General features: G+C 34.2%; 1 protein-coding gene across 5 annotated transcripts in view; it reads left to right on the forward strand.

Moving 5' to 3' along the window:
* The window catches only part of PCDH17 (protocadherin 17), a 90,247-nt gene that overhangs the window by 29,189 nt on the left and 41,030 nt on the right, over nt 1-20,028 (forward strand). For 4 of the 5 annotated variants that reach the window (XM_054271430.1, XM_054271433.1, XM_054271431.1 and 1 more), the window contains exons 3-4: nt 204-262; nt 424-596. In XM_054271430.1, the coding sequence (XP_054127405.1) occupies nt 204-262; nt 424-596 (232 nt within the window). The remainder of the gene's footprint in view (nt 1-203; nt 263-423; nt 597-20,028) is intronic. The other variant, XM_054271432.1, reaches the window with a different exon arrangement.

Genomic DNA, 20,028 nt, shown 5'->3' on the forward strand with positions numbered 1-20,028 from the left:
CAGGTAATTTGTGGACCGGAATCATTTAATTGTTCTGAGCACATAATTACATGCTGCATTTTCCAATTTAATTAAAATGTACAAATCTGAAGATTAAGGGAATTTTTGAATTATTAATCATTTCTCCTCTAGGAAATCTTGTTGCTCTGCAGGAGATTTGTCCAGTGTACAACTATACGTATTTTTTTCCTTCTCTTTCACAGACAGACAATTTTCCCGCAGAGCCCAATTACATGGGCAGCAGGCAGCAGTTTGTTCAAAGGTAAGGCCTATTAAATAAATTTCTTGGCTTCCCCATTTGCATTCTTGTCAAAATTGCTTTGCCAGAGAGTACAATTCAACTTAGAACAAGTAAATACAACACTCTCTCTCTCTCTCTTTTTTTTCTTTTTTTTTTTTCTTTTTTTTCAATATGTTTTTCAGTAGCTCCACGTTCAAGGATCCAGAAAGAGCCAGCTTGAGGGACAGCGGGCATGGGGACAGTGATCAGGCTGACAGTGACCAAGACACTAACAAAGGCTCCTGCTGTGACATGTCTGTTAGGGAGGCACTCAAGATGAAAACTACTTCAACTAAAAGCCAGCCACTTGAACAAGGTGAGTGAAGTCTACAATGCCTACAAAAGCGTAAAGTCTAAAACGTCATTATCAACCTATTAGTATTGCAATTGTGCTTTATCAGGAATATCTCTGATATTATTATCAGAGAAAACAGTAAATCTTGTCACTAGCCCAAAAAAAAAAGAACACAGTATATTTCAGAATGAACATGAAATGAAACCACAAGTGTCCAAAGCAGATTAAAAAAAAAAAAATTAGTACTTTTGAAAATGATTAGAATATACTCTATCACCACTGGCATTGCCTGTGATATATTATATACAATCCTTCTGTCAAAGCCTGATTTGGAAATTCAAACTAGACACGACTGCAACAGATAAAAGAACACCAGTCATTTATATTCCTCATGTAGTTTGGAGAAGAGGAAAAGAAAATGTTTCACATAAAAGACACGAGTAAAAATGAATCAGAAGATGTGTTTATTTCATGGATGCATTTTCCTATTTATAATGTTGATTTCACAATTAAGAGTACTGTAAGAAGTGTCATATACTAATAAAATCTTATTTTCAGTATACTTTGATTCATATCCTGTGAAGATAGCAAAGATTGAGGCTGTCTGTGAAACAGCAAAATGACTTAGATCAGGACAATGACAATGTTCTCTGCCAACATTCATTCTGACAAACAAGCATAATTATTTCCTCAAACTGTGTCCAATTCTTTTTTTTTTTTTCAGATGTGTTTCATCTAATTAGGAGGTCTTTTATTTCCAAAGATGCACTTCTTTTTTTTAGAGAATCAGACAGACAAAGCACTCGAGCATTCTCTGCCTTTATGTTTTGCTTCTATGCTGTAAGCAATAAAGAAGTGCATCACTGAATGATTTTTAAATGTTTTCTGTTTTCCATTATTTTACTTTGTTGTGGGGAGGGTATCTCAGTGTTAAAGATAGTTAGGAAATTATTAAATCAGTCAGCCCTAATAAGAAGTTATATTTCTAATTAAGCAGAAATATCTGATAAGGTTTTTATTAATTGTTGATTAATTGGACCTCGGTTTTTCACCTCTTAGCTTAGTCTGATGTGTAGTACAGTTATAAGGAAATACATGTTCAACTTCATTTTTCTGATCATGTTGAGATTGCAGTATAATTTTTGCAGTGCAGAATATTTCGAATGCTGCAGTATAATTTATTCTGTATACATTTGGAGGTTGACCTTATATGTGACCTTATTTTCCAAGTAATAAATGCCGGAAAGATTATTTTTTTCCTGACCTTTTGCCACAGCAACTCTCTGTTTATAATTGGTCATTGATCTGTATAAAGATGCAGTGCAGGATTTTTTTTTAAAGAAGCTATTTGAACATATGTCTTATTCTCTCAGTTTTGTGTGACATGAGGACAAAAATTCTGGATTTCCATCTATCAAGTATAGCAATGAAAGAGCTTTCAAATTTTTAAAGTTTCACTAGGAAACTATCTAGTATTCAGATTAAAAATGAGTGTTTTTTTAGAAAAGGACTGTATGGCCAGTGTTCATAATACTGCAGTTTGTCCAGCAGCATCAAACTCAATTCTGGGCAAAATATATGCAATCTAGTAAGCGCATTATGCCAACCATTCCCATTGCTTAATTTGATTATAATGCAAAGAGTTATATGCAGGTTTGCATTTGTCATTATACCTAGTTGAGCGGCCGTATTCATCGAGGAAAATGTATTCCAATCACTCAGATGAATTCCTCATGTTCTTATGAAATATATATTAGATTGTGGACGTTAAGTACTGTCAGCCACTGATCTACAGCAGTGGCTGTTTATGTGAATTTCTTTGCTGAAGACAATAAAATTATGGGGATAGAGAGACAAACTATTTTTTCCTTTTTTTGTTTTATATTTTTCTTTCCTCCAAATATAATTACAAATAGTAATGATATAAATTTGTTTGCTTGAATGAACTCTTCCGTCTGTAGTGTGCTATAATGAAATCATTGTTATAATATGAAAACTGAACCTGCATCAAGCACCTTATGGGATTTCAGGTCATCGCAGTAACAAATGTGGTGCTATGTGGTGCTCCCAATGAAATCAATGATTACTTGTCATTGAGCTTAGTATGATTAGGGTTCTTAGCCCAACATAATATTTCTCTTTTGAAGGAAAATAAATAAAATTGTTTTCTCTAGTCATAAGCCAAGTTGCAGGAGGGTAAGAAATATGATATATGTGATTAGGGTAGAAAAATAATTTAATTTTTCTTTAGAGAAAAATTGTTTTCTGGGAAAAGGAGATGGAAAGCTTGCTAGAAACAATTGTCTCCAGCAGTGCCTGAAGCAATATCAGAAGTTGTGGTTCTGTCATCATTCTGGATTATACAGGGATGGGAATCCACTATTTTGTAGCCATGTTCTAGGCTTGATTATTGTCTTTTAAAGATATTTAAAATACTTTAGCTTCTGCTATTAGAACAACACTAATAATTAAATCTTATGAAATTATTAAAAAATTATCTGGATTAACTACGAAGTTAGGATCTTGATATGACAATCCTAATTAAAAAATGAGGTAAGTTTGACATATTCTTCATGTAATTCCAAACATTATTGTCAGGCATCCAATTCTGCCCATGGCAGCAATAAGAATTCTAGTTGTACCAGTGTTTTGACTACAGTTTTGGCTACTCTAGCCCAAATTAAAAGGCCATACTGTGATAAAAATTGTGTTGGCAGCACTACAGCAATTGTGCTTCTCTCACTAACAAAGTAGGAAATTTTATGAAAATAATTTTTTGTAGACAAGATGTCTTCTGATTTCAGCATAAGATGGAAAGCAATCAAGATTACTTTATTATTTTCATTTGATTAATGAAAACAGTGAATGATAGAGCCTGTCAGTTTACTATTGAAATAGTTGATTTCAAGGAAAATCTATCCTGATAGCAAGTTATGTCTGGTAGTGATTTTAAACATTTTCACAAACGAGAAAGACAATTAAAATTAGATATAATTAATCTGATAATTAATGAAATGCTTATAAAATGGCCTTAATGAAAGGAAAGCAGAACGCTCCCCCAAACTGTAAAAGTTACCGTGACAGTAAGTCTTGTGTTACAATAAGCATGTCCCACTTTAGATATTTCATCTCAGCCTTATACTGTCTTGCTGTTATATCCAAGCCACTTTCTGCATAAGAATATCTCTTATAGTCTCTTAAGCTTACTTGTGCTATCTTAATCAGCTGTCTTACTAAACAGCTTTTTCCATATGCCTGCTAGTCTTTTAATAGAATGGTTTTGGATAAATTAATTTTGTTTGCCTGTCTTTTTTTTCCACTTCTATTGCTGATACTTTAAACCCTATCACTAGTTTGGACAGTTTGAGATCACCCTACACAGAAGTCTTACAGGAATTAGTAGTTTTGAACACATCTATTGTAGCATGTAATATTCACTTTTTGCATTTAAATAACAGAGTAATTGTTTTGTATGGTATGATTTAAGAATAACAGCAATAATCTGCATTTCTTTAAAAGGTATCCAAAGCTGGAAATTATATCATAACCCATAAAACATAAACAATAATATCTACAAGGGAGACGTAAAACAGCAAGATGTTAATTTTATACTTAGCGAGTCCTGCATATGCTTACCTTATAATCAGTAAAGAATACCAAGTTATGGATTTTTCTGTAGTTACTCATAAATTATTGTCTTTCTTAGATTTCCCCAGGAATTTTTAGTTTCTTTTTCTTTTGTTCTGTTTTTTTTATTCTTCTGTCTGTGTTTTCTTGTTCCATTGTAAATCTACACTTTCATGTGTTTGTCAAAAAAACTTCAAGGGATTAAATATCTCCAAATTCAGTAGCTTTGTTGAGTTTTTGCTTTATCACTGTGCGTTACATCTTTCTTTCAACACAGTTTCTTGCCATTCACGCTTGCATCCCATAGAAGAGCCATTTCTGCATATGCTGTTGCCTCATTAACAATAGTGTGGATCCTGAGAATAAAGAAAATAACCAGGAGCAACTGCTTGAAGGAAGGGTGAAATGAAACTGTCCATAACATAGTTGTCAGGGTCCCCTCTAGGACCGAGGCTGCCCATCAGGCTGCTCTGTAAAAGAGCGCCATTTTAGTGTAGGGTATTGTTACTAGTATAAAGAAATGTAATGTATCTACATGAAAAAAGTGCTACTAAGTATAATTTGAAAATATAACAGCTCTTTCTTCATCACAACAAAAATACATTTGCATCACAACTGATGCAGTTCTGCATGTAAGTCTTAGAAATAAAAATTTTATCCATTCTAGAGACTCTCTAAGAACAGTTTGTTACCCTTTGTGTTTTCCCACTGAACGTGTTCACATAACAGGTCTGTAGTAACTTGTTCATCTGCAGTCTCCATTTCTGAACAAGACTGATCCTAGAAATCAGGTATCCTGCATTATCCATCTGCAGCAGAGCAGAAATTACAAAAATTTTTTACCGCAATTTTTCTGGGCTATCCATTAATTTTCTTGGCATAATCTTGCTAGAGTCTTTTGGATAATTAAAATCCATTCTGTTTAACTGAGTTAGAATCAGTCTAGACTGATAAGTGCAGAAAGTTCATCAAGCACATTTCTGCTGTCTGACATCACCACCAATGCTTTCCTTGCCATTGGGGATGATGAGTTCTTTTATGACTACACCAGCCTAATGAGATAATAGGAAAAGAAGATTGTGGAGAAATATTCCTTTTCAAAGTTTGCAAAACTGGTGATGGCCTTTTCTGAGAAATTGATGGAGGCTTGGAGTCTCCAGGAGCCGGCACAACATGTGAAATCTTTTGTTCAACAATTCTTCCTCCCATGGGTTTTCTCGTCTGGACAGAACATCTATCACATTCTCTCTGTGCTCAGAATATCTGTCAGACTGCCCTTCTTGCTCTGACACCACTTAATAGTCTTTATGTCCAGCACTATCATCCTTTCTTACTTGCTAGCTTCTAATATGGTCAGGTAAGATGCTAACTTGCTGTTTACTTGCGTACAGTATCTATTTTCCAATTTCATCTGATGAATTATTTCCAGGAAAGCTATAAGAGCAGTTTAATTGTATTGAGGATCTCTTTCCTTTTTTTGGTATGTCTCAGTAGCAGAATCTGTTTCTAGAATTGTAAATTCTGGAAATTTTTAGGTGAAGCCCACATAAAATTAGGTATTGAGTCTTGCATTTTCTTCTTCTGTTTGTTATTTTCTATATATTTTTCTCATCTTTTCTTTTGGTTTCGTGTTTTATGCAAGCACATGTATGATCCTAGATGAGGACTAGCATAGGTCAAAGAAAACTAATCTGTAATGTAACTGTTTCTGATTGACCAAATTGGTTATCAATAAGCTGAAGATATTTGATTTTGGCCTTATTCTAATAATGAGATTTTAATATTTAAATGTAGGTAGAAGTGCAGAGCTTTATGAAGAATAATACTATTCTTTGACATCTACTCTGGTGTGCATAGCAAGTTCAATATGACACTGGAGCCACTGACATTACTTCTTTCCTTTTTTCTGCTGTGATCACTTGGTTCAGTGAAGCAGTACTTCTAAATATATGAGAATTACCAGCATTATTATTGGTTTCATACTACTTATAAGTCTTTGTGAATGGTGATATTGAAACTTCAATTGGGATTAAACTTTTAAATTTATATTTTAGTCAGAGGAAACTAATAAAAAGTTTCAAATATTTTAAGTGTCTTGATCTCAAGCATTTTAAGATGATCTAGGTAATACTTTTGCAAGATTTTGTTACTTGGGCTGAGCTAGACTGCGCAACTATTCAATAGTTCCCTTTTTTGAGAGATCAGAATTATATTCTCCCTTGTACCAAAGTTAATGAGCCACAGAGAAGAATGCAGGTCAGTTGCCTTTGCTGTACAAATGATTGTCACCTTTTCTCATGTTAATACCTAGTAATCTATGACATATCTTTTGCTGTATAATGTCTACAGCAAATTATATGATGGATGTAGACAAAATAAAGAGAAAACTCTCATATCTGCCAACTTTTCTTCACTCAGAGTATTATGTTGAAAATCTCTCATGGTTTAGCTTCTATTTTTAGACAATCTCCTAGTCTACCAGCCAATTTAAGTTAATCTTTTAGATTTCAGCTATTTTTATACCAAGTTGAGATTTGTGATTGAAGCTGTGTGACTGCTTCAAACAGAATCCAGTTTGTTTGGTGCTTCCTCGTTATAGGTGGGAGGGCTCCCAGGCACAGCTTCACCACAGTGTGCTCTTCTCAGAAGTACACAAGCAACTTTGGTTTTCAAGCAGTGCTATCCAGGTAATGAAGGAGAAGTCTGAGGAAGAAAATATTTGTCCTAAAAGAGCAGGAAAGTCAGAAAAAGAAGTGAAGTGGCATCCTACAGGAGGAGGGATATATTCACTTAATGCCTCATGACTTCTCTGCCTCTATTTTGTTGACACAAAATAGAAGAGTGGTGCAAACATTCTAGCAGCTGAAGTGACAGTGAATACAGTTTGCATCAGATTGCCTTAGCCTATTATTGCTGCCTGTAATTGCCCATTATCCTGCTTTTCAACCGGGGCTGTGTTCTGCCAAACTGGGGTTTTAATCAGGTGCATGTTTCATCACCTGGCAGATTATTGCCATCATATATCTGGTAGCTGTGAAATTTTGTGAGCAGCATATCCCACAATTAATGCATTTAGACAAAGATAATGGGGGCAAATTTCTATAACTGACTTTCAAAACGCACCGAAAGAGCTTTCTCCATCAGTAGACACAAATATGTCACTGTGGCAGAGAGGGATTACAGCCATTCAGCACAACTTCATCTATGCACCATTTGGTGTGTCATGCTACATTTTTAGGTCATTGTGTTTCTCCTTCACATTATTTCAACTTATTTTATAGTTTAAAAACACTTCAGTGGTTGAAAATTAGGTGTATTTTTGACCTGTTTTGTTTTCATTGGACGCTTCACTATCGAATCAATTTAGATAATGCCCTTACTAACATCTGAAAAGTTCATGACTGCACCAATAAAAGTATTCGTAAATTTCAGAAGAGTTTTCTTTGATGAGCTTATTTGCAAATTAATTCATACTATGCACTTCAAGATCACAAGTCTATTACCATAAGTCTCGTATCTGAGATTCTAATATTTGGTGCTGTAGCTGTTGGTGCTCATCTCTTTCTGCTTTACTTCAGAGGCAACAAAGCAGAATATCCCTCCCCTGTCTCTAGTGGAAATCTCATTACATCCTTGCTGTACTTTCTGTTTTGACACTGCCTTTCCTGGGGCTGAGCACAGTTATTGTACTGCAGTTTGTTCTTGAAAGGCTTAGAATCCATAAGTTATCTTTTCACTTTATTCCCACCAGAAGAGCAAGGGAAGGATTTGCAGTTCTCAGTAAGATGAGGTCCTTCTATGTCAAAATCATTATCTTCGGCTAACATTTCTTCTTTTCAGATTCTTTTTATAAATTGAAAGAAAAGTGGGGGCATAGAAAGATCAACAACTTTTGAAACAAGGAAATCAGAAAATAAAGAGTTTTTATAGTATCAGGCTTTATGAATTTCCCTGGGTGATAAATGGATGTTCACTACTTGTGCTTACTTTTGTTAATGAATATTTCAGGGCATATATTCATATATTGGATGAATACTTAATATCAAGGAAACTATTGTAACAGGACTAGAGAGTCTATTCCTTACTCTTGCTCTGTGTCTGAAAATATCCTTGAATGGTGTACTTACAGGTTTCTTTAAATTAAGCTTACACAGAATTAGAGTATTAAAAAAAACCCCATACATATTAAGGTATGTGTGTTTGTTCAATAATATACAGAAGGCAAAATAAATAGATCTTGGCTCTTCATCATTTGAAATCATCATTTTATGATTTACGTATTTCCTCTTATTAAGTCAACAGAAAATACTGATATGATAAATCACAATAGTGGACAAGATTTAACAAAATCCCATTGCATATTGCAGCCACATTCTTTTCAACAAAAAGAGGCAATGTTCTGCAGATGGAGTTCCCATGAAGATGACACATATTATTAGATGACACATATTAGTTGGAAATCTGAATTATTGTATTTATCAATAGTTCTATGTCCAGCTGGGGAAGACAAAAGAGAAGTGTCTTAAATAAGAGACAGGAGTTAATTATTCCATTCAGCATTGCTTTAGCTGGAATACTACTAATTGTATTTTGTTCTTCTGGAACAAAGAGTATCTCCTAATGTCTGTGCACAGTAATAGAGACTGTCCTTTCCATGGCCTTTTTTCTGTTTACATACTACTTTTCTTCTATGCCATGGCTTCCAGAGGGGGAAATGTGGTTTATTTTAATTTGAGCCAGAGTTGCAGCATGCTCTAATTAGGGATACATCTACAGTATGCAGTTTATGGGCATATGTTAGAGATAGATCTGGAAGGATTCAAAATCAAAAAAGAGGTATAATAACAGCAGAAAATAAAGGTTTGTGAAACATCACCTGTAGGTGAAGTTTGAAAGAAGTGTTTGTTTAGAATCTGTTTAAGTGAAGAAGGACTGGAGTGAAGCATAATAAAGGTCTTTTTGTATATGAAGTTGCTATGAACAGAATAGTGCTTGCATTTTCTTTTCTTTTTGTTTAATTTTCTGGGAGAAGTATTTAAGTTACATTTGAGACACAACTTCATAATAAAGAGGGGTAGGCACTGTAGTAGACTACCCCTGTAAGTTAAAGAGTACCCTTTCCTGGAGATTTTTAAAACAGATTAAATGCACATTTGTCAGTGATAATCTACATTTATTTTAAACTGTCCAGGGCCAGAGGATCCACTCTAGTCCTGCTTTTTATGGTGCCAAAATGAAATATGGGGATGTATTGCTCTGTCCAATCCTGAGTAAAACATACTGAAAGACAATATTTGCTCTGCTCTGTTCCTCATCTTCTTCTCTGTGAACATCTTCATCTTGAGGAACTCACCATGTTAGAGAATTGCAGGGAGTGTGGATTATTAGTGCTTCCCAACAATAATATGCAGCATTTGGCATGGTCCTGGCTCAGAGACAGAGCTGCAGAATGATTAACCAATGGAACTTAGTGAGAGTCTGTGTCTCTGTAGACAAAGTCTCTGTGCTCCAGTGATACACGGTGCCATGGATCAGCCTCTGTGCACCTACTGCCCAACCGGATCTCCAGAATGGCAGAACAGCTGGTTTCCATTCCCTGCTGCTGCCTTCTCCTGTTCCAGCTGCTGCACTCAAATAACCTCCCTTCCCCAAGTGGGCTTCATATGGTTTGAAAGGGACTTAATGTACCTCAGTGCGTAGGGAACTTTTGATGCATATTTCATCATGTTTCAGTTCTTTCTACAGGGAGCACTGCATGTATAACAGATGTTCCCTGACTACTACCCTTTCCTGAAGGTGACATGCCCTTTTTTGTGTTTCATCTCTAATGTATATAGAGCTGGTAATGCCTGCATGGTACTAAAAAATAGTGCTCCATGGCTGCCCCTGTGCTGCATGCCAAGCTATATTTAATTCCATCTGCTCCCCTCTGCAGAGTGAAATGAAGAAGAGCATATGCCCAGTACAACCAAGTCAAACTGTGGCACAGATAATACCCCTTTATTTAAGAAAAGTATCGGTATTTTTTTTTTAATTTAGGACCCTATTCTTCCAGTTTTTTTAATTCATAAATTGTTTCATATAAATTAGTGGAGATATTAATGTAATTACATATAAAAAATGAGTAGTCTTTTATTATATATTGTTATTAATGCAATTTTATTAATATTGTATTGTACATATGTAGTATACATGTCTATATATGTCCACATACATACTCGTAAATACAAAAATAAGACATCATTAACTGATATCCCTGAAAACCAAATTTTGTTATCTACATAAATCTTAAAATTATAGAAAATTTAATTTTATGCTTGCTTGTTTTAAAAATGCAACTATGAGAAAAATTCACAAATCTGTTTACAAAAAACATTCAATTTTTTTCATAAAGGTTGTTTTGTAAAGAATAGTAATTCTGAGGCAAAAGCTGTCAGAATAAAATAGAGTTTATAATTGTAAAGCGGTACTTTACAAATAAAGTTTTAAAATATCTATTTAATAATGTATAGCACTATCTGACCCAATTTTATTTGAACAAATGAATACAGTTCTTACATAAAAAGTGCAGTTTAGGTTCTGCATTGACAATCTCTAGACAGCTACAGAGCCCAAAGAACCTTTCAAAAGGCGCAAATCAAACATAAAAAATAAAACAGATACAGAACTGTGTCTGTTCTGACCCTGTGGAGAGACTTTTGCAGCACATCTGTAATCTTCATGGCCCTGAGAAGTGTATACTGGATCTGTGTGTGCTGCTGAATATGAATATCCTTGCACTCTGTGGGGTATTCCTGCACTTTATGGAATATTCCTGCATTTCATGTCTGATTAGTTTTAACAAGTCATATTTCTTTTCAGCATTGCTAATTTGATTTGAAGCAAGGGTTCTGTCCCTTATCCTTATGGTATTTTGTTGTTGTTAGAAAAGTTCACATAAATTGCTTATTTTTGAGGGGAAGTACATGGAGTAGAGAAGGATGGAGACAAAAAGCTACAGTGAACATTGAAGCTACTGCTGTAAGGAAAGCTTTAAACTCAGCTTTTAGTTTAAGCTTTAAGTAAAGCTTTAAGTAAGCTTTAAGTAAAGCTTTAAACACCAGCTTTACTTGCTGGTGTTCTGCTTTTTTGCTTCTCAGGATTACCAGAGTACATGAATAACCAGAGCCCATTGCTGAACTGGACCATTAAAATTATTTTTAAAAAGCCAACTAAACAAAAACAAAAAACAAACAAACCCCAAAAAAAACAAAAATCAAAAGCATCCCAAGAAACCAAAAAATGGAACAACCCAAAAAAACCTAGCAACAACAAAACACCCAGACAAAACAAAACAAAACAAAATTAATTTGGCATTCATGTTTGCAATAAAAAAATAAGTCAAATAATTTGGACTTCCAAAATAAAACTTCTCTCAAAATTTGTTTTCTGTATTATATTGACAGTGAAAATAAAATCTCAGAAGGTGTTTAAGGCTATGGCATATAAAATTGTGAATTTTTCATATGGATACCTTTTTTTTATACAAAAGCATCGATGATATTTATATTTTTGTTACATTTATAGTCTGTTTATTAATTCTTTATTATTAATGAATATTTTCATTCCTTTTTTTATTTTCCTGCGCATTCACTTTTTTTTTCTTAGTTTATGGAGAATAGCAGAAATATGTTGCTAAAATTTTGGCACGAGAGAAGAGCCTCCTAAACACAGTCTGGACTGTTACTGATTACTGTGAACTCACCTTCCTTTTGTTATTGAGAAATCTTACCTCAATTACTAATTCACCATTATTTTACAGTGATTTCAGGAGATGTGTAACCTTCATAGGTATGGCAAAATAAGTCATATTTAAAACCTCAAAATAAGCCAGTATTTAAAGCCTGAGAACTCCATTGCTACTTAGAACCTAAAGATTACTTTAAATTCTTTAAAGACATAGATTCTGATGTCAGTAGAAGCTCAGATTTATTGTAAACTTATTAAATGTCTTTTTCTGATATGCAGAAGTATGGAAACTCCTCACAGAGTGAGAGTTAGATGAAGAAAAAAAATATAAACTGAGATATTAAGGGTGTGGGAGCATAACATATAACACAGAGGAGAAAAGAAAACCAAACCAGCAATCAAGACATTCAGATTTCATAGGAAGTAAGAAACTGTTAGAGGTAATGTTTTTTTGTTAAATTTAATTCTCTGCCAAAAAGTGATAAAAATTTGTATTTTTTCTAGAATCGAGCTGCATTTAGATATTTCTAAACTGGAAACATTTCATATCAGAAAAGTGCTTGCTTTTTTGCAGAAATTCATCATGGTCAGCAGAACTGTACTACCTTGCCCATATTGAATCAACACAGTATGCTATTTTTTTTTTGTTATAAATTTACAAAATATATCTTTGTATTTTTGATTCAGTGTCAGGTAACAAATTTTTTTTGCATAAGGCTTTGTATTATAAAAAGAAGTTTTCACAAAACCTGGATGATATTTTTCCTTTAGATGTGTGAACATAATACTCTGGAAAATAGAAAAAAAAAAATTAAGAGAAATGTTTAAGACAGCTAAAATTACTCTTCAAAAATCTTAATGAAATACAGGATATTCTAGTTAATGGCATCTTCATTTAGACTGAATTTTACATTTCCAAAATAGATTTGAAACTAAGGCACCAGTTTTCTTCTATATTTTTAACCCTTTATAAATACAACAAGATAGAAAGACCTGAAGGTTTTTTTAGCTACAAGAAAAGGAACAGAATGCTTCCCAAACCTCTAAATTTTCAACCCTGTTGAAGAAAAGAACAGCCACATGTTCTCAGGAACATTGTCCCTATCATTTCACCTCCTATCTCACCTACATCTGAGCTAGTTGCCCTAATTCTTTATAGTTAATTAGCTGATGAGCTCTCTAGAACTGCTGAGGAGTGTGGGGTACTTCCAGAGTATGATTCTTTTGATCTGTTTAGGATGAATCACATCCTCTTTACTGTCAGTAAAAGATGACTAACTGATATAAATAACTGTATATACCTAAACCTATGAAAGAGGAATTTCTTCTCAGGTTTTGAGGGAATGAGCTTTTTGCAGACTGACTCTTGTTTATTACCAGTTTTGGGCTTCTGTGTTTCTTATTTGTGTTAGAGGTGTTAATTGTTCCAGCCCAAATTTATTCTGGAGACATCATCACAAATTTATTTAGCAAATCTTTCCCATTTCATCAGTCATGCTGTAGAGGTGTTGAATCTCTCTTGCATGGCAGAAATATGATTTCTGTTTGCATGCCTATTATTCCCTCTTCCATATATTTGCAGATGGGAACTGTTTTTTTCCCTCACAAAATCAGGCGACTGTGTAAGGAGCATTATTTTTTATGCTTCGCTTAAATATTTATCTACTTGGCTTTTGGTTTGGATTCTTATGGCCAAATTGGTAGTGCCAGAAGCAATGGAGTATGGTGTGTTGGAGGTTTAAAATTAGAATCTGAGATCAACTTTCTAAAAAGCCCTATGTGCTGAAATGCCTTACTGAAATGACTCACAAGAAAAGAAAGTCATGGTCTTGGATTATATGGACTTCTTAAAATCAAAATAAATTAACCTATTTATCTGACTGCTGGAACTATTTTAATTTCAGTTAATTAAGTACCAAGGGATGAAGAAATATATTAATTTACGGATTAATCTCTGTGTAACATATCTGTACCTTACATAATGTTAATCTTCAGTAAATTTTTATCATTTGGTGAATGGAAGTAATTCATGAACTTTTTAAGCCTAGCTCCTTATAACATCTAAGAAAGTTCTTGTATGTTCATTAAATAGCAATGGATTCTGGAATAGCTGTTAATCCCCAGCAAATACATTTAAGAATCAACTGGCATTTCATAAACATACAGGAGCAATCCTATTAAATCTAAGTAAATATTTGTTTAAGAAACTGCAATTCTATCCCCTCTTATCACACCCACTGTAGGGTGTGCCACTCTGATGGCAAGGTGAGCTTTATCTGCATGAGTAGACCTGCCACTCTCCTCTCAGCCCCATCAGCAGAGCCAGCTGCTGGAGGTGCTGCACATGCTGGCACAAAGAAGTGTGCTTCTAACCTTCCTGCACTGTGCCCCTGAAAGAGATAAACTAAACTAAATATGTATTCATACAACTACATGAATGTCAGAGTTTTCTGCCAAATAGCTGTGAGAAACGGGGTTGTCATGTATATTTTTCACACTTCTAGATGACATATCTTTGCCAGCAAGGCTTCACAATATAGATCTGGTCTCACAGGTTGCTATTCAGCATCCGTGTTATTGATAGAGAACATAGTCTGCTTTCTTGCAAGGCTCACACAGAGAAAGACTGAACTGCATTTTTGGCAAATTGAACACTGTTGTCAAGAATATGTTACACATCTTCTCATGTACAGATTAACCCTAATAATGACTATTTAACTCTGTAAGTGCCTCTCAGAACAATCTCAGAAAATAAATCCTCTATATTGTACATCACTCAAATACTTATGACTGTATTCTGCTTTTCTGTTTGCCCTTTCAGCTTTGTTAATGTAAAAACAAGTAACAGAGTAACCGTCCTATCTGGATTATTTTTTCACAATCTCTCAAGGCAGTTCCTTTTCTTTGGGAAATTTGAGTATTTTCTTCTGATGGTTCAGATTTTATCCACAAAAAAAAAATTATTTTGTTGGTTTCTTCACTATTTAACCCCTTCTACAAAGGATGAGAAAATAGAGAAGTAGTTTATAAAACAAACAAACAAATCCTCCCCATTTTAAGATAAAAAATAATGATTTCTTGTGAAAATATTAATTAGACAGTTTTAAATTACTAAAGATTGGTGGTTCAGAAATTAAGGGAAATATAATTTAAATTAAGGTCCCATATAATACTCTATGCTTTGCTATTTACAGCTAAATTTGTAGTTCACAAAATATTCTAAGTTTATATATTTTACAGAACAGGAAAGCCAAAGTGTTTATTACTAAAAATAGTGTAACAATTTCTTCAATTTACATCCTTGCACATCTTTTAATATCTCTCTACCTTGCCTTGTATCAATAGAGCTAATACAGGCCAATTTAACCCTTAATATTCTTTCTGATTTGGGGTTTAGATGCCTCAGCTCTTTGAAAATTACTTAATTTTTTTTTATTTACTACCATCAGAAAATTTCACTCTAAGATAAGAATTCAATATTATGATTATTGTATTCCTGGAAAAAATAGAAGCGATTTTCAAAAGGAAGGACTTTAAGCTTAAAGCATTTGATTTTATGAAACTAAATTCTTAATAAGGAATTCTTTTAATTTTTGGTACAGATAATTTAATATCTTTTATTAAACTGAACTAAGCTAATACTTAAAAATAGCTCCCTGACATTCAGAATAATGGATATGAAGGCAAGAGTAATAAAAATTGCTGGGAAGGTGCAGTGCCAGCACTGATTCAGCAACTACCACACTGATTTAAACATTTTTTTTGGTACATAAGATATTAATCCGTAGGGCTTTAAAAGCATTTGAAAAGAACCCCACCTAAAAAGGGTTGAGATGTGGAAGTTACACATGGAGTAACAGATTCTGACTCATTGTGCAGTCTAGGACAACAGTAGTATGTGTCTGTCCTTCACTTACAGCAGCTGAAGGTAATCCAATCATCCACCCAAATGCCACATCTGACTCACCTTGTGGAATTTCCTGTTACTCCAGCGTTTGCACAGAGACTTCAGGACAATTACAATTAAGAGGCTAAAGAAAAGAATGCAAGAAAATAAAAAAAATAAAAGGCTTTTTTGTCAAACCTGTGAGGATTTTTGTTTTGTGATTTTGTGTTACGGACCCTTAGCTTGTCCTGCGCAACGATCTCTACAACTTTGGTGGGTGTTCAAACACCCTGCTTTTGACTGAAACCTACCACCTGATAATTTCACTGGCAGCGCCTAGTTCTTGCTTTAGGAGGAACAGTAAATAATTGTTTCCTATTAGTCTTCTCAGTGACAATCACAATTCAAAAATCTTTTCATATTTTCCCTTTGTTGTGTCTTCTTCAAGCTGAAAAATCTTAGTCTATTTAATCTCTTCTCTTATGAAAGCCTTTTCATAACTTTGATCATCTTTGCTGCTCTTTTTTGTCTTTTCAGTTCTATTATATTCTTTTGAACATGGCATGAGCAGATCTGAATACAGAAGTCTAGACACAGCAGCTATGGATTAAAAGACTAATGTTTTGTGGTTTAATCTTTATTCTTTTCCAAAATACCTTCTTTTTCTAACTGCTCTGCTGATGAATTATGAGCTGACATCTTCATTTAACTGTCCAGACTAATACAGAGATTAGTTTTAGAGTCCCTTGCTTGGGTATTGAGAGTTGTTAATATTTTCCATCATGTATATTACCTGCATTTGTTGAAACTGAATCTCATGTGCCAATTACTAGTTATTCAATTGCATGACTTCTATCTGCAGCTCTTCACAGTCTCAGATTTTGCTACTCACTTTTGTTTGATACCAAAGCTAATTTAAGTGATGCTGTTACAATGCTCAAATTTCATATTTGGATTCCATATGGTCTGCTGATTTGTTAGGAATAATTTTACTCTATTAATCTTTTAGTTCTAGGCAGTTTTAATGACTCATTTCTATCCCCAAAATATCTGCATTGTAGGAATCACCCTGGGTTCCTTATTTCCAAAAATTTTTTTTTACTTTTTTAAAAAATTATTATTTTTTTTAGACGCGAGTACTTATGACCTTATTTTCTTTCAGCACTCTGTATGTGCAGATTCTCTGTTAGCCTCACTGATCCTCTGGTAGACTTTCATTTTTTCTGATTTTTTTTTAATAAAAGTCCTCATTAATTTCAGTGTCATGAACAAATAATCTTCAAAACCTTTTTCATACTTCCCTACAATATTTTAACATTTCATGTGTTGTACTTAATTCATTTTTCTTATCCTAATTTGCTCACAATTTTGACTTTTTTCAGAGTATCTTTTTACTCTTAATGGCCTTCTTCAGTCTGTTATTTCGCCATGCTGGCTATTTTTTGTCCTTTAAAAGCGCTTTTGATAAATGGTATACAGTTTCTCTGGACTCCTAATATAGTATCTTTAGGCAGTCTGTCATGCTGTCTTCAAGGATTTAGTCTTTTAGTTGTCCTCTTCAATTTCTTTTCAAAAAGCTTTGTCATGTTCAGGTAGTTCCAAATTTTTTTTTTAGTTAAATGATACTGTAGCTTTTTTTTTCCTTTCCTTTTTCTCTTTTCTGTAGATGTTAAATTTGAGAGCTTAGTGGCCAGCATTACAGTGTAACTTATAGTTACTTTTTCCACCTGGCTGTTGAATGCTAAAAAATAAATCAAGTAAACAATGTTTATCCTCTCCTAACTCTTTGACTAGTTGTTGTAAGTGCATTGTACTTCATCAGTCCTATGTAATTTGTATCTTGGAATTATAATTATGCTGGGTTACACTGGCTGTTTTCTTCCTATTACCTTTGTGAGGCATCTTTTGCATCACATTCCTCTCTTACAACCAGCTGCTGTAGTTCTAATCCTTTAGACTTTAAAAACAAAGCTTAGAATCAAGTAAATACATTATTTTGGTCTGGTTACCAATTTTTACATTCCCTGTTCAATTAGGATTTTATTTGCTGAAATTTTTCTTTGCTATTCCCTCTCCGAATATGAGCAACTTTTACTCTGCCCTATTTGTTTTTTCCTTTTTCACTTTACAGTTTGTGACTTCAGTCTACTTAATAAGTTATCTGAGATTACAAGTTTTTCTATACCTTTCACTTGACTTCAATCTAAAAAACATTATCGTAGAAAATTCAAATGTTACCAGCCTTTGGTTTGCATAATGCCTAGTCTTCCTGAATATGTACCATTCATTGCAAACATTTCCTTGGTTACTATTTAAAATATACCCTCCTCTTACCAATTTTCAACTCAAAAGAGTATATGAGCTTTAGCATCTAAAATACAGAAAGTAGAAGCAGAATCTCTACAGAAATGTGGAAATGCTGCAGAAATGTGATGTCATTTTCAGTTCTTTCTAAGTCCTTTCTTTTCTCTCTTTCTCAGTAAGAGAGAAAGGAAAAAAAGAAAACACATTTATTCCAAATCAATTATAGAGAGATCCTTAGCTGTCTCTTTTTCATCTTGAATTTTATCTCTTGCTTGTGATTCAATTGACTCAAGTCTGCCTCTTCATAATGAATTTTTATGAGAGAGAGAGACTTGATAGTTATACCTGTAACTAATATTCAAGTGAAATTAAATGTTGCACTTCCTTTTTTACTGGAAAAAACACCCACACCATATATTGGTCGTCTCTGATGACTGCCACCTATTTCCTATTTTCAGCTCCTTCTGGTTTTTATTCTCACTCTTCCTGGGAGTTTTGGCTACTAAGGATAACCTTTTTATGTACATATACAGACAATGTCCTTTTTTTCCTTGGTAATATCACATATCAAAGGCAACAATGATATTTTTATTGATCCCTTGTTACAAAATTTTCCAAATGCCTTGTATATTATCCTCTTGTCATTTTGACTCACCTCACCCTTGGAAAAATACTTTTAGAGATCTTTCGCACCCTATTGTGGCAAAATTCCACTTAGGAATGCAAACATTATTATTGCAATCTTCCCCTCAATCTAGCACAAATCTTGATTTTTTTCTCTTTTTCCACAGTGAGGCACCTGTGAAAACTTGTCTAAATTAACCTTGCAGAGCTATTTATTTTATCTTTATTTAGGCTTAAAGTACAGTCAGTCACTTCGCCTGAGCTTAAATCCAAGTAAATCAAAGTGTCAAAGTGATTAAGAGTAAAGCGAATCAGGACATTTTAGATCTGAATAAGAATTAGAAAAACAAGTAATGAAAAGAGTAAAACAAGAAGAGTATAAGAATATCTACTTAGTGATTTTATGCAATTGAGCAAATCTTCTTTGTCTGTCTTTAATTTTTCAGACTGTTTCTGTGTAGCCTCAGACAGAAGTAGGTGAGCTTTTACATGCTCTGGTGTTCACTATGGAGGTATTTCATCAAAGAAATGCCTTGACATGCTCTTCCACCTGATGTTCAAATCTCATTTATGGGCTGCAGTGGAATATCTGTTTGGGTTGCTGTAGCTCCTGACTAGGCTGCCATAGCTTTGTGGGGATTGCTGCAGATTCTTGGTTGGGTCTGGTAAACACAAGGTGATTATGCATGAGAGAAGCATGTTGGTAATGCATCCTCATTCACCTATTGCTCAGATCCTATCAGTAACACCCTCATACTCGTAGTTTGTGCAACTAAACCATGGAACTCCGATGTCAGGGATTCTCTGACCCTGCAACTGAGCTCAATAGCCTGGCCACAGGCATAGCTTGTAGTCTCTTTTACCCTGCAGTACAGGAAAGTCACCTCCTTGTGTAACCACCAGGAGTCCATTTCACAGAATTTCTGTAAAGGTTCAAGGTAAAATCCAAAAGAGCATTATGCTTAGAAGAAGGATCACACAGCCATGAATCCTGGCTATGCTGACTTCTGAATCATGTCTGCAACATGAGAGCTGGATCAGGCCAAAGGTGGGCTCAGCACAACTCCAGCTGTATGGAAATTACAGGTACAGCTTTTACACTAGACAGTTTTCTGCTGTGGCAGTTTTACACTTATTAAGCCAGCTAAAGAATCCATAGAAAAGGAATCAACATTTTGAGCTCCACAGAGTGTCACTCATGTTCTCAGACAAGAATAGGAGTCTAGCAGTTTATCTAAGGGGCTTAACATTTTTTTCCTACGATTCTCATTCAATTACAATATA

This window comes from Melozone crissalis, unplaced genomic scaffold, assembly GCF_028551555.1.
Source record: "Melozone crissalis strain CALT ecotype California unplaced genomic scaffold, PUWL_Pcris_2 ptg000013l_1, whole genome shotgun sequence".
Classification (NCBI taxonomy): Eukaryota; Metazoa; Chordata; class Aves; order Passeriformes; family Passerellidae; genus Melozone; species Melozone crissalis.